At 41.5% G+C, this 24,224-nt stretch overlaps 1 protein-coding gene across 3 annotated transcripts in view; it reads left to right on the top strand.

The window, feature by feature from the left end:
* The window catches only part of PTPRC (protein tyrosine phosphatase receptor type C), a 246,146-nt gene that overhangs the window by 113,319 nt on the left and 108,603 nt on the right, over positions 1-24,224 (top strand). For 2 of the 3 annotated variants that reach the window (XM_029618222.1, XM_029618221.1), the window contains 4 exons: positions 7,913-8,026; positions 10,852-10,884; positions 16,256-16,372; positions 22,478-22,624. In XM_029618222.1, the coding sequence (XP_029474082.1) occupies positions 7,913-8,026; positions 10,852-10,884; positions 16,256-16,372; positions 22,478-22,624 (411 nt within the window). The remainder of the gene's footprint in view (positions 1-7,912; positions 8,027-10,851; positions 10,885-16,255; positions 16,373-22,477; positions 22,625-24,224) is intronic. The other variant, XM_029618223.1, reaches the window with a different exon arrangement.

Below are 24,224 nucleotides of genomic sequence, written 5' to 3'. Positions count from 1 at the left end.
AATTTATATTCATTTTTAATTACAGTTGAGTAAACTTCAGGGAAATAAAATGATTTTATAAAGGTTAAACAAGGAGCACTTGTGGAAGAGTTGAGATTTATGGAGGCCCAGCCATGTGCTATATTCATGACACCATTCCTTCCATGCTGTATTTTCTAATTTTCTCTTTATATTATTATAGTATTTAATTTTCAAGCAGATTATATCAATTCTATACTGTTATGTATCAGGAAGAAATATCACATTTCCTCCTACCTCTAACATACAGTGTACCTTCTTTATCTTTATTAAAATGTATGAACACACTATGGACTACACAATGTACAATAATATAAAATAGTAACAATATAAAACAAGTTTCACAATAAATATAACAAACCACATAAAAATAAACACAAAATTAAAAAAAATATCAAATAAAAGAAACAACACAAAGTAAAACCTACAGCTTAAAATGCAGTTTAAAACCAGTATCATTAAAAATATGCCTGCTTAAATAAAAAGATTTTTAGCAAAGACTTAAAAGCTTTAACACAATCAGACTGCCACAGGGCCTCATGAAGAGAGTTCTAAAATGTTGGTTCTACCACCAAGAATTCACGGTCTCTTGTTTTAGTTAACCTGGTATATCTGGCTGATGGGATATCAAGTAGCCCATTCTGCTGAGATCTCAGGGCTCACGATGGGCCATAGAACCTAACTAATGTATTCGACCAAGGACAATTTTTTGTTGAAATCAATTTGTGAACAATCACTCAAACTTTATACATCACACGTTGGGCTTTAGGGAGCCACTGTAAATTGATCATTACCACTGTTATGTGCTCATTACGATGCTTGTCAGGGATTACTATGGTAGCAGCATTTAATAGCAGCTACAAAGGTTTCTAAGTTTTTAATGACGGGCCTTGTCTACACTGATCAGAATTTTCATGGTGGGTGCCACAGTCCTAACTTCTTGACCCCGCAGTGCTGCGCTTTTTCATTGCTGCGCTTTTTCATTGCTGCTTTGTCTCGACACCCGTCACTATTAAAAAATAACAAATAAGAACTATCTATAATATATATCTGCTTCATGTGATCTGAGATGCTGTTGTAAGGGCTGTCCCGGGCATTTCTGCTTTGTCTGCATTTCCTTGGTGCGTGCTTGGAGCCGCTATAATTGAATAGTCCATTGACCCTGTGACACTAGCTTTGGGCTTCTGTCTCTCTTGACGCAACTCAAGTGGTGAAACATGGTCCATGTTGGAGTACCGAAATCTACTGCACTTTTGAATAAAAGTTGGAAATGCTTGGCAACATCTTCACTGACTAAGTTTTGATTTTGAGTACTTCTACAAGGATCCCAGAACCTTTGGCGCTATACTGTGGACATAAGACCTAAATAAAAAACACTGCTATAATCCAGGATAGGAGGGATTAGCGTCTGCACCCCAGTATGAAAATCTGTCTCACTCAAAAGATTTTTTTAAACCATGGACAATGCGTAATTTTAAAAAGCCAGCTTGAATCACTGATTTATAATGTTGATTAAATGAGGGCTTAGAATCAATCCATTCGCTCATATATCGAGTGCAAGAATGGATATGAAATGATTGATCACAAGTATTTAAGAAAGTAGGACAATCCATGGCAGAGGAGGGTTTAAGCTGAATTAAAACAAATTTAGTTTTAGTCATATTTAAAGCAAGCTTGTTATAAAACAGTCATTTCTGGACTAATTTTAAACAAATCTCTAGAATATCAAGTCTCAGAGCACTCATTTTTTAATCAAATCAGGAACTGGATGCCATCAGCCTAAATTTTAAATCCATCAGACTAGCCAAAATTTTACAGATCAGCGCTATATATATTAAAAAGTAGGACAGCTAGCGCCGAGCAAAGAGGGACACCTCTATTCATAGGAAACCAATCAGATTTATCATTTCTAATACACACTTGTTGATAGTGCCCAGAAAAATAGGATTTAAACCATGATAGGACAATGTCAGTAACACCTCATTCTTGAAGCCTATAGATTAAGATCTGGTGAACCACTGTGTCAAAAGCAGACGATATATAAAATGAAACCAGCAAATATCTATGCCCACTATCCAAACCATGCCTTAAAGAATCCAACAGGGAAGTCAAAAGAAGCTCACAACTCAGGGACTTTGTAAATCTGAACTGATTAGGGCAGAGCTTTCCAAACTGTGTGTCGGGACACGTTAGTGTGTCGCCTGCAGTGTGAAGGTGTGTCGCGCAAGCCCGGTCAACTCTGATGCGAGTTTGGGCTTTTTTTTTTCTAGAGATTCACTTTTTTTTTTCAGTTTATGGGTTGCTTATTATTGGGTGATTTTTGCTGTCAATCGCGTTTTTTGGGGGGGCTTGGTGGGTGGAACGAGCCCAGCCATCCTTGCATTGGCTGCTGCTGCCGATGAGGCCTGGCCATGAGGAGTACTGACTGCAAGCAGCAGTGTCTGGTGATCATGGAAGGGAGTGAAGCACTTAACTGGCAACAATCAAAAAGACGAGGTACATGAGTGTGGGGGCCAGACATGTGCTGGGGAGAGAGAGATGAGTGAGTGGGGGGCAAACGTGCTGGGGGGACAGACATGTGCTTGAGGGGGAGAGATATGAGTGTGTGGGGGCCAGACATGTGCTGGGGGGAGGAGAGAGATGATTGTGTGGGGGACAGGCAATTTGTTTTATTATTGTTTCTCATAAATTATAACAATAACATGAATCTTGGAATATATATTTTTAATATAAATTTAAGGTTTTCATGAGATAGGTTGTGTCATGAAACATTTTATTTATGTATATATTTAAGGAAACATACATAAATTGTCAAAATATGTTTCGTTCGTTTAACCTTTAACCTCTGGTTTACTAGTAGACTGAATTACCGTGTCGTGAAATTATGTTTGTCTAAAAAGTGTGTCACCAACATGAAAAGTTTGGAAAACTCTGGATTAGGGTCTATGATTTCATTAAGATCAATGAAATCTTTCTACTGTTTCTGCATAAAAGTTTCAATCAGCTTTGTAATAAAAGGCAGGGATGAAATCGATCTAAAATTTGAGGGAACAGAACTATCAAGGTTGGCTTTTTATTTTTTAAATATTGGCCTAATAGAGGTCTTTTTTAAGGGGGCAGGAATTTAACTTTTAGCCAATGATACATTGACTAGGGCAGCAAGAGATGGAGGCCAAACTACATCGAGCAGCTTTAAACACTGCAGCATCACAAATATTAAGGCCATATTCAACCTTGAAAGTGCTTAACTTCCAATACAGAAATATCTTCAAAAGAGCCTAGGGATGAACTAATAGCCAGAGGAGAGTTCAAAAATTTATTTTATTTATTTATTTATTGTTTTTGTTATACCGAGTTTCATGATAGGCATCACATCAACCCGGTTTACAAATAACAAGGAGTGTAAAGCATAACGTAACGTAAAAAACAATATTTTCAATAAGAACCTTGAACTTTAAATACAGTGAATCAGAAAAAGGGAGAGGGAAAGTTACAAAAAACAAGGAAAATAAACTTGGGATGGAAGGGGAGAAATTGAACAGCACAATATTTACATTTCAGCCTATTGATATTAAGTTCCTGATTGATAAAAATCAATCAGGAACTTAACTAAATGAGTTGGCTATCTTTTGAACTTTTCCAGAAACAAATTTCCAAAACTCATTGCTACTAGGGATTTTCAGCTGCATGGGGTGCAGTACTGTGGGGGTAATTGTAAATTCCTTCACTATTCTAAACAGTTCTCTGGATTATAACCAAAAACACACATTTGTTTGGAAAAATAGTCTTTTTTTTTGCATTCGAGATTAGAACATGGTATTGCTCTTCTTTAAGTGAAGATGACAAAATGATACCCCTTTCACTGTAGCCAGCAGCATGAATATGTTTCTTGTGCTAGATGTACTAAAATACAGAAAAATCCTTTAGTGTATCTGGATTAAACTGTTCTATATTTTATCCAAGAGTACTTCAGCAATTAGCATTACTGAAGTGGTTTCATGTGCGCAGAGTTCTAATAACCATATTGATTCTGAAGAAAACTGGAATCTTTCTAGACTATGATCCCTTTTACAGCACTAACAAAAATGATGTAGTGCATGAGAGTTTGAAATCACAAGAGTTCACGTCTTCAGAGGAATTTCTCCTGGGATGGTGAGATGTCAAAACATAACTTGAGGTACATCTAGAAGTTGATCTGGGTTGGGATATGTGAGCCCTGGTTGCCTGAGTCTTGATAAAGATCTACTTATTTCTAGACTCTTGAAAATTTGAAAACGAAACCCTTAACTCAAAGCAGAGCCTCAAATTAGGATCAGTTATTATAGAGATAATTATTATTTGTTACTCAGTTGAAGATAGCCAAACAATTCTGAACTGGCCATGAAAAAAATGTATTTTGACATGAGCCAGAATAAAACTCTTTCAGCAAACCAGATGGAAATCTGAAGCCAGTCAATATAATATCCCTGTTCCGTGAAGCCATCTTGTCCATCTCTAAGTATCTCCTACTTTGTTCATATGAACTAAATTTTACCTAGATAGAGTGTTTAGAAAGGTATATGTTGAAAACTGCATGTTCATTTGCAGTTAATAGGGATGTGTTCAAAAAATGACAAATAAGGCTAATTTGATTAATTTGGGAGCCCTGAACCAACATGCCCCCCTTCCCCCCCAGAATGAAACAAACCTTATTCATTCATTTTCTTTTAAACAAATGCATCAAGCTTAGGTTTAGGCCTGAAGCTGGGGGATCACTTATGGTATAGGCCGAGGCCCAAAGCAGGGGCCGCAGCATATGCCCTAGGCGAGGTCCTGGTTTTGAGCATAGACTGAGGTACTGGCGTCTTTTTCAATCATAGGCTGAGGCCCAAAGCAAGGTCTATGACTTAGGCCCAAGCCTCAGCCAAGATTCCCGAAAATAAAAAAAAAAAACAACTTTACCTGATTTGTCTATCGAAAGCCAGGGCCTTGGCCCGGACCTAGGCTTAACACTGTGACCCAACCTGGAATTAATTTGAATTGCCGTACATCCAAATGGCGTTGTCTGCTGGGGTGAATGCACTGGCAACTCTGGCCTGACCCCAGTGGATGCTGTCATTGTGCTTTGGGAAGAAGAAAGGACACATGAAGAGGAGCATCCAGGCCTGGGCTGCATTGGGCTTGGGTCCGGGCCTAGGTCCACGCCTGGCCTCCCCATTGAGTCACGGCATCAGGCCTGGGCTGAGGCCCTGGCATCGGGACCCAACTTCCGGGTCAGGTTATGGTGTCGGGCCTGGTCCTGGGTCTGGGTCTAAGCCACGGCATTAGGAGCCAGCCTCCGGGTCGGGGTACAGTGCAGGGCCTGGGTCTGGCCGAGGTTCCAACATGGAAACCTGGCCTCTGGGCTGGGCCAGGGACTGGGCTCCGGCTGAGGCCCAGGTATTGGGCCTAGGACTAAGCCAAAGTCTCTGCCTTGTGTAGGCCGAGGACGCAGCAATCTGCTGCGTCCTCGGCCTAAGTAAGTCTGAGACTTCAGCCTAGTCCAAGCCAGCAGATCCCCACCAGACTGGGAAAGTGGGGGCTGGAGGGGATCCTGGCCCTGGCATTTTTCTGGGATGGTGGGAGGGAGGGCTCCTTCTTGTTATTTTGGCCATTTTTTTTTAATTGCTTGATTTATTTTTTTTTTCACACAAATGAAACAACTCGAACAATCCATGAACCAAAATTAGTGGGGAAAAACCTCCCGAAAATGAACCAAAAAACAAAACCAATTTTTTTTTCTCTGCACATTCCTAGTTATTAAGGAGTCTGCTTTTTGTTCAAAGTTTTAATTTTTTAAGCTTTTCAACATGATACATAATACTAAATCAATAATTTTAATCTTGTTTTGAACACTTTAAGGTGGTCTAATTAGTAGAAAGTATGTGTTACATTGCTAAATGTTGATTTGCAGCAGTATATCAGGTACTTAGTCATTTGAAACGGATGGGTTGACTCCAGTGAGGAAAAAAAGCAAGGGAAAATCTAATTCTGGGCAGCTCCTCCTATCAAGATCTAACTTTTCAGCATTTGCAACATTTTGCTTGTAGTCTATTTTTATGGCATCCATACTGATCAAAGCTGTTGTAGATGAAGGCTAACTGAATTACTCTGGATAAGTGAATGGAAAATAAACTGAAAATAATGCTGAAAAAAACCAGAAAATAGTATGAGTGAAATGTTTGCCCAGTTTAAGTTTATACATGCCATCTTCCATATCTAAGAAATTCTAGAATTTCAGATTTTGAGAAATATGTCTTCTCTTTTATGACTGCTTTCATTCCAGAGTAGGTTATGTTGTTTGTAGCAGCCTTTTCTCATGTCACTGTGTTGGTTTCTTGAAGAAATAGAACTAATGCACCTCTCTGCTACAGGTTCACTTACAGCACGCGACTCACTTGCACCCACTCTCTTTTCCATGGAAGATGACACACTGGCACTCAACAGCACTGCTCTCCCTCCTGCATTCACTGTCTTCACAACAGAACACCCAGCTTCAGGTTTGCCGTGTTACTTTAGATGGATAATGTTCTAAGTAGCCTGGTAGTGCTTTAAAGGGAAAAAATATACCAATTTGACAAACAGAATTTTGAAAGCCTTATATAAGTTGTTACTGTGAAGTTAGATGCTGCTCAGTAACAAATTGTATTATCGGCTACAAATTGATTTTTAAGAAAACTGCCTGTTGGAAACAAAAACGTTTGTGCGCCCAACTTGCTGTCTATCTCAGTCACAGGTAACCCTGGCTTGAAGCCTTCTATATCATCTAATACCTACTTCTTTTCCTCCAATGTTGCCTATTCAGACTGGAGGAAAAAGAGGAAGTAGAAGCATGACTCATCACACCAGGGTTTGTCCAGGCTGCAATTGGCAGACATGAAATCCCCCAGACTTTTTAACTGCTGAGCAATAATATCTTAGATGGGAACAATGTGTCCATTTAAGAAATATGGATTTAGTTATGAATCTTTGATTTTGTTATGCTTTTTCTTGGTGGGAGTAAGCAGACACCTACTAAGACTGTTAATTGAGGAACTAAGAGGAATATACTATAATAATCACTATGTACTCAAAATGTATACATTTTGGGCCTGATTCAGTTGGAGGCTAATTTTTAAAAGAAGATGAGCGCCTGACCTAGGTACCTCAGATGTAGGAGCCTAAAATTTGATGAAATTACAGCTGTATATCGGTTGAAAATTTGGCAAGCTCAGGTGCCTAAATGTAGGCCTGCTATACCATTGATGTCGGCACCAAAGCTAGAAATCAAAGCTGAATGCCTAACTTTCCCTTTCCTGGTCCCTCCAACATTTTTGGGAGTTAAGTAAAATAAGAGCCAAAATTTAGACATTTAGCAGGAGGGGGAGATTTTATTTATTTATTTTGCTTAAAAATCATTTATCTACCACCATTCCAAAGATCTAGGCAGCCAACTCCTTAGATTAGACAATTAGATCTTTTGGATATCAACCTGTAAGGATTAGTATATCCAGCCCTTTGTGTTCATACATTTCTTGTCATTTGGGAAAATAGTTTTCATGTAGTTTGCAGCTTTTTTACTACAGGGTTTTGAATGATGTTGACGTGTTAACACAAACAGCCTACAGCCTCCATGAATGCAAATCCTCTGCATAGAATCTGCTAGAAAAAGTCATGCTTTTTTTTTTTTTTAAGGAAGAAATGTTGTAAGCTACACAAAATTATGAACTGTTATCAAAATGTACAGGATCAATTGGGTAATGTCTGCTTTTCAAGCTCCTTCCCAAATTTTGGGCGATTTCCTGTTGGATTGTTCTGTAATTGGTTGACGTGCTTATACCCAAATGTGAAGAACCATTACCTTAAGAATTAATTTCATGTGTTTATTTCCTTTTAGGTCACACCAGCAAATCAGTCATGCATGCCAGCACTGTACCATCCATGAGTCCTACTTCAGGCAACCTTACTGCAAGCACAGAAAATGCTACTCTGGCTCTCACCTCACCATTAGGTGACAACCTTACACACATTCATAGCAATCAAACTCTCACCTATACTGGGAAGATATAATACAGAGAAACTTTATTTTTAACGGCAGTGGCTCTAACATAATTTTGTTCTTTATTTAAGAAATGTTGCTCCCCACCTGCACAGAATTCTACTGAAGGTTTATCATGCTGTACTATTGATATATTACATAGAAATGTGATAGCAATAAAAGATCATAGCGCCTATTTTATCTGCCCATTTACAACTACTTGGCTCCACAACCTTTACACCCCACCCCCCTCAGAGATCTCTTGTGCTTATCCCATGCCTTCTTGATTTCAGATACTGTCCTTATCTCCACCACTTCTACTGGGAGGCTGATCCATTCATCCACTTCCCTTTCTGTATAGAAATATTTCCTTAGATTACTCCTGAACCTTGCCATCCTTTCACCCTCATCCCATGAACCACAGCCTCCTTTCCATTCAAAGATGCCTGCCTCCTAGGCATTGATACCTTGGAGGTATTTAAATGTCTCTATCATATCTCCCCATCTCGTCTTTTCTCTAGGGTGTACATGCTTAGATCTTTAAGTCTATCCCCCTATACTTCAAAAATACACCACTGAGCATTTTAGTAGCCACCCTCTGGACCAGTTCAGGTTCATATCCAGAACTGTACACAGTATTCCAAATGAGGTTTCACCAGAGTCTTATTCAGGAATAATATCACCTCCTTTTTTTCTGCTGTCCATTCTTCTCCCTATGCACCCAAGCATCTTTATGGCTTTTGCCACCACCTTAAGAACATCAGATATAATCACCCCCCGATCCCACTCTTGTTTCATGAAGAAATTAATTTCATCCCCTATACTGTATCACTCCCTTGGGTTTTTTTTCAGCCCAAATGCATTGCGTTAAAGTGAAATTAAATAGAAAATGTTAAAACATGTTTAAATCAGAGAGAAAGCAATAGTTTGGTTTTCAAATTATGGAAAATTGCTTCTAGAACCCCAGAAATAATAGGATGTGCATATTTGGAGGCATTTAGCCTGATAACTCAGTAGTTATCAAGCTCAATGAAGATTTGGGCACTTATCTGGGAGTCTAACTGGGAGGAGTTAAGTTAGCCGGATAAGTTATCCGGCTAACTCAACTCCAATATTTAGAGCTAAGCAAGATAAACGTATTGCTTGCACTCATTCAGGCCGATTCAGTAAAGTCCGCGGGAGAGCGGACGAACGCCCGCTCTCCCGGCGCGCGCACCGGCCCCTCACCGGTGTGCGAGATTCAGTATTCAAATGAGGTGGTGCAGTAGAAACGGGGAAAAGGAAGCGCTAGGGACACTAGCGCATTCATAGCGCCTCCTTTTAGCCTGGAGCGGCGGCTGTCAGCGGCTTTGACAGCCGACGCTCAATTTTGCCGGCGTCAGTTCTCGAGCCCACTGCAGCCATGGGCTCGGAAACCGGACGCCGGCAAAATTGAGTGTCCGGTTTTCGGCCCGACAGCCGCGGGCCGAATTCAAATTTTTTTTTTTAACTTTTTTTTATTGTTCGGGACCTCCGACTTAATATCGCCATGATATTAAGTCGGAGGGTGCACTTTCCCGGTGCCGGAAGAAATTAGCGCCGACCCAAAGGTCGGCGCTAATTTCTGAAAGTAAAATGTGCGGCTTGGCTGCACATTTTACTTTCTGTATCCTGCGCGCATACCTAATAGCGCCCTCAACATGCATTTGCATGTTGAGGGCGCTATTAGGTGCTGCGGGTTGGACGCGCGTTTTCCTCCCCTTGATGAATAAGGGGTAAGAGAAAACGCGCGTCCAATAGTACTGTATCGGCCTGTTTGTTAGTTCTTCTGTTTGAAACCCTCAGAAAAACAACTCAAGGCAGCAGAAGCTTTGCAAGGATGCATACAAGAAAGAAATGCTACTTTGTTTTCAGAGCTGCCTTCTTTGAGCTATTTTGTGAACAAAAGGGGTTTACAAGTGTGAACAATTGTGTAAAAACAGGAGGAGAGGGAAGTTTGTTTTGTAAAGTCACCATTTCCCTTTCCAATCTGCATAGCCACTGCTGTAAGGGAATCGCTGGAGGAGTACAATTCTGGTTTCAAGTCACTGAAAGTACTCCTGTATTAGAGTCAAAGAATCACAGCATCTTCAAGTATAGTTGTCATTGGTCATGTGTCTCTCTAAGCAAACAAATCACCACCATCACAATTTATTGTCCCAGTGTAAGATCGACAATCACATAAACATCCACCAAATCACTGATCCCAATACTCTAGAAATCTAATCTTATTCTCTTAGATCTATAATTTTTTTGTATATTTATCATTTTTATATCTTTTATTTTTGTTTTAGAATATTCAGTTTTATATCTTCTCTCTAATCAAAACCATTTGACTATGGTTGGCAGTAGTATACTAGTTTTTATGGAATAATTTCATATGTTCTTGTTCTCTCTCTCTTTCTTATTATTAGCAGTGATTTATAATGAAATGTCTTTGTTGATGGTGCCTTTTTATTGAATAAGTGTCACGCCCTTGTATGTGTGACTGACCAGAACTGTTTGCCTTGTCCTTCATCTTACACTCTTTAAGCACAAAGCAAAACTTACATCGAGTCACCAACTTAATCCATACGTGGTTGGTTTGAATTGTGTTTGGTGGTGAAAAGCAGTTCTATTCCTTTCCATGCACTAATTACTTTTATTAATGTGGTTTGAACAGGACTGTTTTTGTTTATAATGTAATAACATCTCATTTTTATATTAATTTCTAGCCTGTATGGATTGAATATGGATGCCAATGTAATATTTTCTGACAAGATTTTTTTTTTATACTTCAGAAACCTCTACAACGAAAAAACCACCAAGCTGCAGTAAGTTGTTTTGTTTTTTTTAAGTTCATAAATATCATCTGCTGCTTATTTTTAAAGGGACTGTAGGAAAGCAGTTGTGTGAATTCATTCACCACTATGGAATCCTTTGCTGATTCATTATTATTCGGGTCTTAAAAACTATTATTTGATTTTAAAATCTCATCTGCACTGCTTTGTTCAAGAACTTGTTCAGTGTTTTTCACATTTCAACATTCTTTTGGGCCTATATTAATAAAACAGGCCAACTTCAACTTCAGAAATTGGTTGCATCTTATTTATTTAAACAGTTTATATTCTGCTGATCTGCAAATCTCAGTGGATTACAATTACAAATAACATGCACAATAGAGTACACAACAGCACTGCAACATATTAAACAACAAATAGGTAAAAACAGAAAAATAAAAACTATGGGTTCAGTATTCAAAGATATATGGTTATCTAAGTTATCTGGATATTAATTATCAGGTTAACTTAGAATAGATATTCAGCAGCATGGCTATGCTGCTGAATATAACCAGTTAATTGCTAGTTAGCCAGATAAGTGCTAGTTAACTGGATAAATTATATCCAGATAACGTTAGACCTGCTATTGAGCTGGTCTAACTTATTTGGTTAACTTAACTGGATAAGGCTGAATATAGGCACTTATCCGGTTATCATAACCTGATAAGTTGTCCCACCTTGATCTGCTCATTGCCTGCTCCCAAGATATGCGCCTCTCTACTTAGCCGGATAAATACTTATCCAGCTAAATGGCAGTTGCTGAACATAGCCGGATATTCAGGGGCTTCCACTTTTAGCCAGATAAGTCCTAATTATCCAGCTAAGTAGCATTTGAATGTCTATCCCAACATAATGTTACAGGAATCTCAGGCAATCACAGGTTATTTTGTAACAGTTATTTTCGTAACTGCAAGTAGCATGATACAAAGGAAAATCCAAATAGTACTGGAAGAACTCTCTCATTTTTACCATGTAAATCTTATGCCTTGAGGTAGTCCTTCTGGTCCTAAGATTAAAGACATAAAAATAGCATGTATTTTATGATTCACTTGCTGTCTGGTCTCTATAAAGCAGACCCAGAGAAAGAAAACTATAATTTTATAGAAATTTTGTGAAACAATATTATACCATTATTATACCATTATAAGAACTTTTACTACTGGTAAACATGGAATGAGATGGATGGATCATGTGTTTGAAAAATTTTCTACCACTGAGTTGCTACATATAGTTACCTAGGTTCATGAGGAGGTCCAAATTCAGCCCTGGGCTGTCTAGATAAGTTACCCAGATAAACTTACCTGATTAACTTAAGCTGGATATTATTCAGAGGGAAAGCACTACCTAATAAACCTGGATAAATCCTAAGTTATTTGGATAGGGAAGGACAGCCCTCTAGCATAACAAAAGATATCCTGATAACTTAGGGCTGGATTCATCATTCTTCGTAGAATAATGAATCCAGCGAAAAAGGGGGCGGGGGGTAAAGGGGGGATGGGCCTGTGAAAGGCCGCAGCTGTTCGCACCCTGGCGGTGCGATTTCGCCAGCTGCCGGCAATAATGTCCCTCACATTATCGCCGGCAGCGGGTGCCATGGCCGATTCCTCCCCATCCCCGCCCCGACTCCTCCCCTCCAGCTAATTAACATCCTATCACACACGAACAGCCCCTTTTCACGTGCGATAGGGGTTTATTGCATGCATTAGGGCCCTTTCGCATGCGATAAGGCCCTAACGCACACGATAAATGTTTAGAAAATAACCTCCTTGGCTGGATAACTCTGCATGCTGGCGCTATTCTGCTAAGTTGTCCGGATAACTTGGCACTTACCCTGTAATACCCCCCGGATGTCTCCAATTTCTCCAGCTAAGCCAGATGCACCTTTTCAGCATGGACCTCTAGGTGACAATATTTAGCTGTTCCAAAGAATGAATGTTCCCGGAGGTAGACATGCTTCAGAAGAGTAAACTGCAAGCAAACATTTCATTTTCAAATATAGGCACATAGTTTCTCCTACATGACCCCATCTACAGATAAGCAGGGGACAGATATGTTGGTATTTTTATACTTGCGAACTTGGAAGCGAATTTTCAAAGGGAAAGGACATGGGTAGAATGCAGCATTACACAGGTCCACCTCACTTATTCATAGTTCACATTTGGCCATATCATCTCTATCTATAATTATTTTTTCTTGATTGGTTTCTCTAAGAAACTCAGGACTGCATCTCCATGCTCAGCTTGTCCTCCTTGGCCTGGAGGTATGTGGTCACACACAATCACCCAAAATACAAACAATGAATGAATGCAGATAAGGAATTTGTCTGTGATTGTCACACAATGGTTTGGAATCTTCCTCCCTGTTTAGTTTTTCCCTGTTTCAGTTGTCTTACATTTTATGTGGACCTAGATGGCTGTGTGATATTCATGCAGCAATGACGGAGTATGAATTACTAAAATGATACTTTATAGTTAATTTTTTTTGTGTTCTTTTTTTCCTATTAACAGAAAGGGTTGCTAGTAATGACTTTAAAACTGCTGCAATAAATTAAAATGGATAGTACCTGAGAACAATCTATTAAAGTGTGTCTCTTCTCTGCTTGAGCTCACCTCCCCTTTTTTTTCTTAAAAAAAAAAAAAAGAAAAAGAAAAAAGGGCTGTGGTGAATGATAAAAGAAAGTCAGAAAAGATTTATAAATCCCTGGAATACTTTACAGGAGCTTTGTCAGCTCACCCCCCAGTCTTCCCTGCACCCTCCTACTTTACTCATTGCTATACCATGGGGGGATTGTGCCTAGAAGCTGGAAAAACCAATTCTGGCATCAGGTTTTCTTTTTCCTCAGTGATGTCCCACCTTTTTCTCTCTCTAGTCTCATCCTCACAAGGACAGCTCTTGGCTTGGGGGAAGGGAAGAGGCAAGGCTACAGACTAGGGATGTGAATCGTTTTCCATATCGTCTTAACGATAGAAATCGTGTGGCAGGGCAAGAAAATCGTCTTAGGCACGATTTTTTAGTTAAAAAATCGTTAAAAATCGTTTTTTCCGATTAGTGCGCACTAACTCGAGTTAGTGCGCACTAACTGGGAGTTAGTGCGCACTAACTGAAAATGATACAATTTGACACTTTTCAGGTCAGTTAAGGTCAGTTTAGGAATGAATATGTATTCCTATTGGCTGCCCTCTTATTTATTCATGTTACCAAGTTTCCTACTGACAGTATATGGGGGATGGGAAATGGAAACAGTTGGTAGCTTGACAAAACAAGTAATGTGATCAGTCAATGTGACTAGAACTTGTGCCCTAACCCTGATACCAGGGGTATTGTGATCTTCCTGCACACAGTGCCCTATCCCTATTAATACCAGGAGTGTTGTGATCTTCCTGCACACAGTGCCCTATCCCTAATACCAGGGGTGTTGTGATCTTCCTGCACACAGTGCCCTATTCCTGATACTGGGGGTGTTGTGATCTTCCTGCACACAGTGCCCTATTCCTGATACCGGGGGTGTTGTGATCTTCTTGCACACATCCCGGTATCAGGGATAGGGCACTGCATGCAGGAAGATCACAACACTCCTGGTATTAATAGGGATATGGCACTGCATGCAGGAAGATCACAACACTCCTGGTATTAATAGGGATAGGGCACTGCATGCAGGAAGATCACAACACCCCTGGTATCAGGGATAGGGCACTGTGTGCAGGAAGATCACAATACCCCGCAGGAGTGAGGGTCAGGCAGCTCCCCCCTGTCTGTGAAGCCAGCCTCTCACTAGTAATGCAGGGAGGGAGCTGTCTCAGACTTCACCATCCTCCCCCCCCCCCCTCACCCACACACCATTCACTAGCTGGGACATGGGGGAAGTCAGGAGTGAGGGTCAGGCAGCTCCCCCCTGTCTGTGAAGCCAGCCTCTCACTAGTAATGCAGGGAGGGAGCTGTCTCAGACTTCACCATCCTCCCCCCCCCCTCACCCACACACCATTCACTAGCTGGGACATGGGGGAAGTCAGGAGTGAGGGTCAGGCAGCTCCCCCCTGTCTGTGAAGCCAGCCTCTCACTAGTAATGCAGGGAGGGAGCTGTCTCAGACTTCACCATCCTCCCCCCCCCCTCACCCACACACCATTCACTAGCTGGGACATGGGGGAAGTCAGGAGTGAGGGTCAGGCAGCTCCCCCCTGTCTGTGAAGCCAGCCTCTCACTAGTAATGCAGGGAGGGAGCTGTCTCAGACTGGTATCAGGGTTAGGGCACTGTGTGCAGGAAGATCACAACACTCCTGGTATTAATAGGGATAGGGCACTGTAAGAGATGACTGTAGTAGATTGAATAAAGATCTGATGTTTCTGCTCTCCTCACACCAAACAAAAACAACACACAAGCAGAGAAGCCCTTCTTACAAAGCTGAGCTAGTGAGTTAAGTAGGAGGAAAAGTAAACATACTGGTGCCAGTGTGGCTACTTAAAAAATACACTTACCAACAATCAATTACATATATTTGAACTGTGTACAGTTCCAGCCAGGACCACCTTTCTAAAATGCACAGTGATTGGCAAATTCAACATGCACTAGCATTTCAGGTGCCTGCTAACAAAAATAATAAACAAACAAGTTCTAGTCAGGTGAGTGCTGATCATTACATTACTTTTTTTGTCAAGCTTCCAACTGTTTCCATTTCACATCCCCCCAACCATATTGGTAACATCAATAGATAAGAGCACAGCCAGCCAATAGGAATACATACATACATATTCATTCCTAAGTGACCTTTACTGACCTGGGAAGTGTGAACACTTTGTTTCATTTTCTGTTGGTGTTCGTTAGTTTCCAGTTCCATTTCCCATCCCCCCAACCATCACCTCACTGGTAACCTTGGTAACATCAATAGATAAGAGGGCAGCCAGCCAATAGGAACACATATTCATTCCTAACTGACCTTCAGTGACCTGGAAAGTGTTTATTTGTATCATTTTCAGTTAGTGCGCACTAAATCGAGTTAGTGCGCACTAACGGGGAGTTAGTGCGCACTAACTCGAGTTAGTGCGCACTAACACGATTTAACGATTTTTAACGATAAATCGTTAGAATTTCTATTGTATCGTGTTCTATAACGATTTAAGACGATATAAACATTATCGGACGATAATTTTAATCGTTGAAAAACGATTCACATCCCTACTACAGACTGCAGTTCTCTTTGGAAGACAAACATGGGCTTGTAGGCATCATTGATGTGTGGTGTCTAGGGCTCCCTCTTAGGTCCTGTGAATGCTGCTTTTTGCAGTCCCCCCCAAAAGGAAATATTTTAATTAGGCAACCAACAAATACAAAAATACCAGGTGATAATAAATCTTTTTCTTTTCTTACAGATGGAACAATATATAACCTGAGTTACAAGAGCACAAACACTTCTATTACCTTGACATGGAAAAATACATCTATACCAGAGGAGGACTGTAAATTGATTGAGTATTCATATTCTTGTGGTAGGAAAACTTTGGATTTTCACAGTGGATTAAATATGCTTGGGTTCAGTTTTTGCCCTTTCCTTAGTATTTAATACCCAAGAGTTCCAGGATTACGTGGACACAGTGAATAGCAGAATTTGCCGTCATTTTAAAGCCTCGTAATTTCTATAGGTTTCTGATATAAAAAAACAAAAGCTCCAACTTGGATCAGTTGGGTGGCGGCTATGCCTCCTTAGTCATTAGTCCCTCAATTGCACCCTGCAAGTACCTCAGACTGGTTGCTGTCACCTGGCAATGTAACGGCATATGTAAAGGTACAAGGTCAGAAAGACAGAAACAGTACTGACCCAGGATGGCAGGAAAAATGAATTCACCAGGACCACCCCATGTGCCACACCAAACACCACAAGCCTCTGGCCCAGTGGGAACCAGACTTATGGCCTGCTAGAATTGCACCCCATTCACACTGGGGATTAATGGTCATCCATATGCTCTGGGGCTTAATCCTCACCCATTCAGAATAGGTACAGAAAGAGGGAGGAGAATGTGGAATTACTGTCTCTTTTCAGGACTGATAGTCCCCACGTGTATGAATTATTTAACTTTCTTTTCATTGTAAGCTATTAGAAAAAGGCTTTTTTTGGACTTGTATAGGCAATAGGCAACTGTATAGTAGGGATGTGCAATAATCAAATTTCCTGCTTCACAAACATCTATCATAAAGTAGATTTGTCATGTCACTGTAGTGCTCATGCTGCCTGTATGTTTAAACATTTTTCTAAAATAGATTGAGAAAAGTGTGTAATAGGTTTAATCATAAGTGTACAATGTCCTTGATAAGAGGTGCTGGCATTTTTCTTGTGCGCTTTCAAAGTAATTATTGGTGTGCATTTGGAGATGCGTGCTTTTTTAAAACGAAAAAGAAACTCAGGTTTTGAAAATAAGGACCTATCTGCACAATAGATGTGGAGAATTTCTGGCCTGTGGGCTGCATCTGACCCATTGACAATTCTCATCCAGCCCCCAGCAAGACCCCCGGAAACAGTTGAGCATAGCAGAACGTCCTGCTCTGTTCCCACTACTGCTCTCCCTTGCACCATCCCCCGCAAATGTTTCTCTCTAGCACCTCCCCGCCCCCTCCAGTAATGTGGCTCATGGTTGGTGACGCAGTATACAGATACACTCTGAATAGTTAAGCAATTTGTCTATTTGGTTCATTATAATATAGCTGGATCCCTATAGTCTCTTGTTTTAAAAAGAGGAGCTCTAATTCAGGATATTATAACTTAGAACTCATGTGTAAAGACGCTATGTTAGATAATGTCTTGCAAAACAAAATCACTAAACTTGTTGTCTTTATCCCCATTTATCGTCCACCTACCTTTGATGGCTGAACTCCAAGCCCAGCAGCTGGAGGAATGTCTCCTCTTTAGTGCCACCTCAGCATCAGTTGTAGGAAAGGAAAATCAGCCTCAGCAGTAGTAATCATCTTCCCTTCTTCCCCAGATGCCACTTTCATCACGCTCCTAGGCCTGTTTGGCCCTGACAGACAGGGATCCCATGCCCCCACCCTCCATTAATTGCTGAAATCAGAAATCACAAACTAGTGGCCTAGATATGGCCCACAGACCTTTCACTTATAGCCAAGTCACATGGACCAGAAGACAAGTGAGGGGATCTGGGGTAGTGCTGGCAGAGTGCATGAATGCAGAAACCAGTAGGTCAGGGATATAAAAAGAGGCTGCATGTGCTGTGCCCGTCATGACCTCTCCTCAGCAGCTGATGTAGATGAGAAGACCAAGGAGGAAATATAGTCAATCAGGCAAGGATTGGGGCGGGCGGAGCACCAAGCCAAGGTTGGGACAGACAGCAAGCAGAGCGAGGTCAGAACAGGTCCAGGTCAAAGCAAATGCTCTGGTTCAGGGGTAACAGGAGCTTTAAATACTTACACAGTGCTTATGTCATCGAATTGTGCCACAAGGCTTCCTGACTTCAGGCCCTCTGAAGCTCCATACGTCTTGGGTGGGTTCTCTGTATGTACCCAGATCAGTCCAGACTCCTGGGTTTTGCAGTCACTGCCACACGGCCTGGTGCGCCACCTGCAGTCCCTCAGTATTTCTCTGTCTCCAGCAGATGGAGGAGGTGCAAACCTGCAGTCTGAACCTGTTAAAAAATAAATAAATAAATAAAAGTAGAAGATAGGAAACTTTCCTGCCAGGAGGTTGGGGCCATCCCTCCTGGTTTTGAAGTGGACGAGCAGGGGGTTGGGGGATCCTTCCAAGCTGGTGAAGCCACTTCCCTCGCTTCCAGAAGGATTAGCAGACCCTGCTGCCACTCTTCATTACAGGGAAGTCCTTTTTGTCTTTGTAGTAAAGTTTAAAAAAGAAAAAACTTAGTGCTGCTTTTCTTTTTTTCTTCCCTGTCGGCACTGGCAGAGCAGGACTGATGCTAGACAGGCTCAGCTCTAGCGGCTCTCGTGGCTTGTTTTTTCCTCAGGCATCTGAGTGGGCTGAAGCATGCCACATGGATGCAGGTGCGCACCACGTGCGGGGAGACACGCACCTCTCTCGAGCCAGCCTGTGTTCCCGTGGCTGCTTCAACATGGCAGTGCGGGCCTGGGAGGTCCTCAGCTGTGTCGGGGGAAGCAGCGGATCCATTCCTGGAGAGCACGGGAACGGTGGCCATCTTGGCTACTTTCACGGCTGCTTCAGAGGCTGCAGGGGGGGGAGGCTCCCTTCACCGCTGTCCCAAGCTGATCTGAGGCCCGGAGGGTTCAGTCGAGAGAAGACGAGGACCTCCTGGGGGAGATGTCTGATGATTCTTCCACCTTCTGATCTGATTTCATTCTCTTGTTGCACAAGGCTTACTTGGCCTGGAGAGCCGCGGGGTGGCATGCTTCCAAACAGGGGGTGTCAGAAGGTTCGCGGCCCAAGAAGACATCCAAGCTTTCAGGGGCTTCTGGGTCTACCAGGGTTCAGCAAGTCCTTGGGATGCCTGCGCAGGGGACTTCTACAGACAATTTTTCTAAGGTTCCATCTGGAGAAAGCCCTCCAGAGGCAGATCCTTTCCTGGGGAGACAGGATCTGAATGAGAGGCCAGGGAAGGTCCCGGCTGTGGAAGGGAACAATCCAAAGGTGACAGAGAAGAGTTGGGACCCTATCCTTCTATTAAACATCTCTCCAAACTAAGAATTTCCAAAGCTATACTTACCAATCCTCTTTAGCCACCATTAAGATGATTTTCATATTAAGCGCGTGCTTCCGTTCCTCTTCTACTGAAAGGGTGTGGGGCTTCTGGAAGCTGGGGCTTTAGAGCTCGACGCCTGAATCGCTTGCTGTGACCTTTGGTGTCCTCTCCCAGGGGATGCTGGGAGCAGTATGCAGATGAGCCTTCTGGTCCTCTTCTACAGCCAGAAGGATCTCTGAACTTTAAGCCTTGTCATGTACGAGGAGAGATTAAAGAATCTAAATATGTACACCCTGGAGGAAAGGAGGAGCAGAGGTGATATGATACAGACTTTCAGATACTTGAAAGGTGTTAATGATCCAAAGACAACGACAAACCTTTTCCATAGGAAGAAAATCAGCAGAACCAGGGGTCATGATTTGAAGCTCCAGGGAGGAAGATTCAGAAACAATGTCAGGAAGTATTTCTTCACGGAGAGGGTGGTGGATGCCTGGAATGCCCTTCCGGAGGATGTGGTGAAGACCAGAACTGTGAAGGACTTCAAAGGGGCGTGGGATAAACACTGTGGATCCATAAAGTCAAGAGGCCGCCAATGAAGAGTGGGTGACTCGCCAGAATGATGGCTACTGCCTGGAGACAATACCCTTATTAAATAAACATACACATGCTTACTGTGACTCCAACATCGCTCTAAGCTTCAACAGGAAGAGGAAATGTGGAAAAAAGGATTCACACTCACAAAGAGGGGAGTAGCTGGCTTGTTACGGCGGTTACTACCCCAAATCAAATAAGCCTGATACTTCACTTTCAATGCATATACAGCATAGTTCTCTGCTTCAACGGCAGGGGAGAAGAAAAGAGGGTTCACACTCACAAAGCGGGGAGTAGCTGGCTTGTTACGGCGGTTACTACCCCAAACCAAATGTGCCTGATACTTCACTTTCGATGCATATCCAGCATGGCTCTCTGCTTCAACAGCATGGGAGAAAAAAAGAAAACTGATACTTCACGCATGTCCAGCATAGCTCTCTGCTTCAACGGCAGGGGAGAAAAAAAGAAAACTGATACTTCACGCATATCCAGCATAGCTCCCTGCTTCAACGGCAGGGGAGAAGAAAAACAACCGATAAGGGCTGTAAAACATAGTCTGGGTAAAACAAATAAGCATGGGTATAGCTTGCTTATTGCGGCGGCTACTACCCCTAACTAATCAAGCTAGGCATTTCACTTGGATGCAGCTCCATCACTGCTCTCTACATTAAAGGTGGGGGTGGAAGGGAAATAGAACCAAAGAGCTAAGAGAAACAGATAAGTATGAGAGAAAAAATGTGTGAAGCTTGCTGGGCAGACTGGATGGGCCATTTGGTCTTCTTCTGCCGTCATTTCTATGTTTCTATGTTTCTGTGTTTCCTCGTGCTGCCTCTATGGTATGTGATTCCTTCTGTAATAGAGGCATCTGCTGCGGACAATGAGTACAACATCACTGCTGCTGCTACTGTCAGATTAATGAAAGAGCCAGAGAGAAGAAGCATGCACCTGAGAGAGAGAGAGAGAGATCCAGCTTAACAGAGATGGAGGACTGGAACAAATAGAGAGAGACAGGGAATGGAGATCAGGGACATGAGGGCTGGGGGAAGGCAGGGCAGAGGAAGAAATCCAGAAGAAGGGAGAGTAAGAAAAATAGGGATACTCATTCCGATAACCATCTCCCTCCAGCAAACACTGAGATCACCTTTAAATGGTCATTTGGTGCTAAGGTCCATTGGCCTTCTATGAGTTTGTGAGCCCTGGTTTAACCTATTTTCTCCAAGAAAAGACATCTACACTCAAGCTTAGCTGCAAAGACGTTTACACAAATTAAATAAGGGTTGCTGCTGAAAACACAGACAGATCTCCATGTGTGTGCTTTTTTGAAAACTGGTGTAAATATACAGGTAATTGCCTTAAAATCCATTACCCAGCCTAAGACCTGATCTGCTCTGCTTATATTCTGCCTTTTGACACTTCCCAATGGATTACGTTCAGGTACTGTAGATATTTCCTTAACCCCAGAGAGTTTACAAGTTTATACCTGAGGCAATAGAGGATAAAGTGACTTGCCCAAGATCACTACATTGGTATTTAAACCCTAGCTTCCTTGGTTCACAGCCCGTTTGCTCTAGCCATATGCAGGCTGTTACAAAATTATCCTCATATTGCTTATACTTTGCATTTTCTAACTTTAAAAGATAATTTATATAGACTATGTGCGTTAAAATCACATTTGTGTATTTTGCAGCAGCGTAAGCTGCAAAAAATTGGCCCCTATAAAGTAGAAATGGGCACAATTTTTGAATTAAAAGATCAAACTAATTAGAGGTCAATTTTCAAAGGATCTAGCCTGTTAGAGCTAGCCAGGCTATCCACCTAAAGTTATCCACGAGTTTCACTAGTTGGGCTAAATTCTGGGTGGTTCTGGGGGACAGAATTAGATTAAGGAGGGGAGAAAGTTAGCCAGCTATAAATCTAGGCACTGCAAGAGCAGATCTAAATCTGTCCATCCAACCTCCTCCTAACGTCAACAGAAAAAGCAAAACAAGAAAGTTCCATGACCCAATCTCCTTCTCAAATTTATTTAAATCACTGACCTGAGACAATACCCCAAACCTCTCAATCCCTTTTCACCTTTAAGGAAGGACTTTCCGGTTATCTTACCCACTCAGCATGTCTTTGAACATCTAATCCTTAGAGTCAAAGAATGTGAATACTAACTCTGTGGTGCTGCTGTACAGTTCCACACGCTGTAGCTTTTAATCTAACTGTTCTTTTAAATGAAATTGAATACAGGCTCCAGATTCTGACTTATCTTTACATGTATGTTAATGATGTTATAATGCTTCCACCATGTCTGTAATCTTATGAAAGATTCAATGGACCCTTTTATTTCTATACTTATAGATACTCAAGAGCAAAACATTTCCAAAAAAGAAGAGTTTACATTTCAAAAGTTAAATGCCAACTTCAAGTATAGTTGCACTGCAGAGCTGATTTTCTTCAACAGTACTCTGAAGAGCGAAACCATTTCAATACTGACGAAGTATGGAAGTAAGTATGCCACTTTCTTCATAAATTACTCTACTGTTGAGCTCTGGATGCCGTACCTATGAAAGTATACAGGCAGTCCAGAGAAAGCAAACAAAATTATGCAGGGTCTGTACCAAACGTCATATGAGATAAGAATTAGGACCTAAATATGCATATCAGAGAGGACAGATAAAGGTTTCTGATAGACACATGTAAATAAGTAAAGGTATGCATGAGGAATAAAACGTTTCAATGGAAAGGAAGTTGTAGAATGAGGGGGCTCATGATTCAAAGCTTCGAGAGGAAAAGTCAGGTAATATTTTATTTCATGAAATGAGTAGCTCATGCCTGGCATGGCCTCCTGGAATGGGTGGAGGAACTAAAAAGGTAATGGACTTCGAAAGGTTATGGGATAAACACAGAGGATCCTTACTTTCAAAAATTGAGGACTAGCAGAAGCATGACATAGTGGCCTTGTAAGCACTGCTCCAGGCAGGTTATTCTAACACTAACACAGGGCTGGTGCCAGCTTTTTTGCTGCCCTGCGTGAACAATTACTGTGCTGCCCACTCCTCCTCCCGCATCATTAAGCCTCTGGCCCGCGCCCATCACAAAAAGCCCAGCTGCCTACAGCAATCTATATTTTTTAAAACTGATACCCCCCCTCCAAACGGAACCCATGGTCAAGGAAAGGGTATAAGTTATACTAAACAAACCTTACAGCCTTATACACCTACCTCTACAGGCACACAAACACTCACATGCCCTCTACAGATGCGCACACACACACACACATACACACACACACACACACACCCTCCCGCCCTCTACAGGTGTGCACACACACATACACACACACACCCGCCCGCCCTCTACAGATGTGGGTGCACACACACACCCTCCCGCCCTCACACACACACACACACACACACTCTCTCTACAGATGAGCGCACACAATTCAATTATTCATTTATAACAAATTTTACATAGAGAAAGAAAATTCAAAAGTACAGTCTTCTTAGGCAAAAATATCACTTACAACCTGCATATTATCTTTAAATGCACTGCTGTGGTGCCAACCAGAAAATCCTGCAAAAAAGACACTTGGAACTCCTATGGAATTAGATTTTTTTGTAAAGCATGATGAGTGTGGGCTTGGCCCTCAGAAAGCCATGAATAAACGGAATTACCATTACAATATAGTAAACCTCCTATACCAAAATAACCCAAACCGCCAGCACTCAAACTGTAACAATCTTATGTATGAAAAGGTAACACTGCACATATTACACCAAGCTCTAGAACACCAATATACTTTCTATTAGGAAAACAGAACAAATCAGACTGCTGTAGATCACTACAGATAAATTATATGGTATCAGAATATTTCACCTTGATCACAAATGGAGAACACAGACAGACCAAATACAGAATAAAGAGACCAGAAAATATAAATAGAAACATGCAGAGAAAACTGAACTGGAACCCACAACAAGTCAGCTTCTATAAACAGAGCAACAATGGAAAAACAGAAACATTATCATGCTTCATAAACATTAAATTATAAAATCAAAAAACAATCATAATAGTAAAATCATAGTCATATACTGAATAAATATTT

This window comes from Rhinatrema bivittatum, chromosome 10 (genome assembly GCF_901001135.1).
Source record: "Rhinatrema bivittatum chromosome 10, aRhiBiv1.1, whole genome shotgun sequence".
NCBI lineage: Eukaryota > Metazoa > Chordata > Amphibia > Gymnophiona > Rhinatrematidae > Rhinatrema > Rhinatrema bivittatum.
The sequence above is the reverse complement of the archived record's forward strand: the minus strand, read 5'-3'. Positions and strand labels throughout refer to the sequence as shown.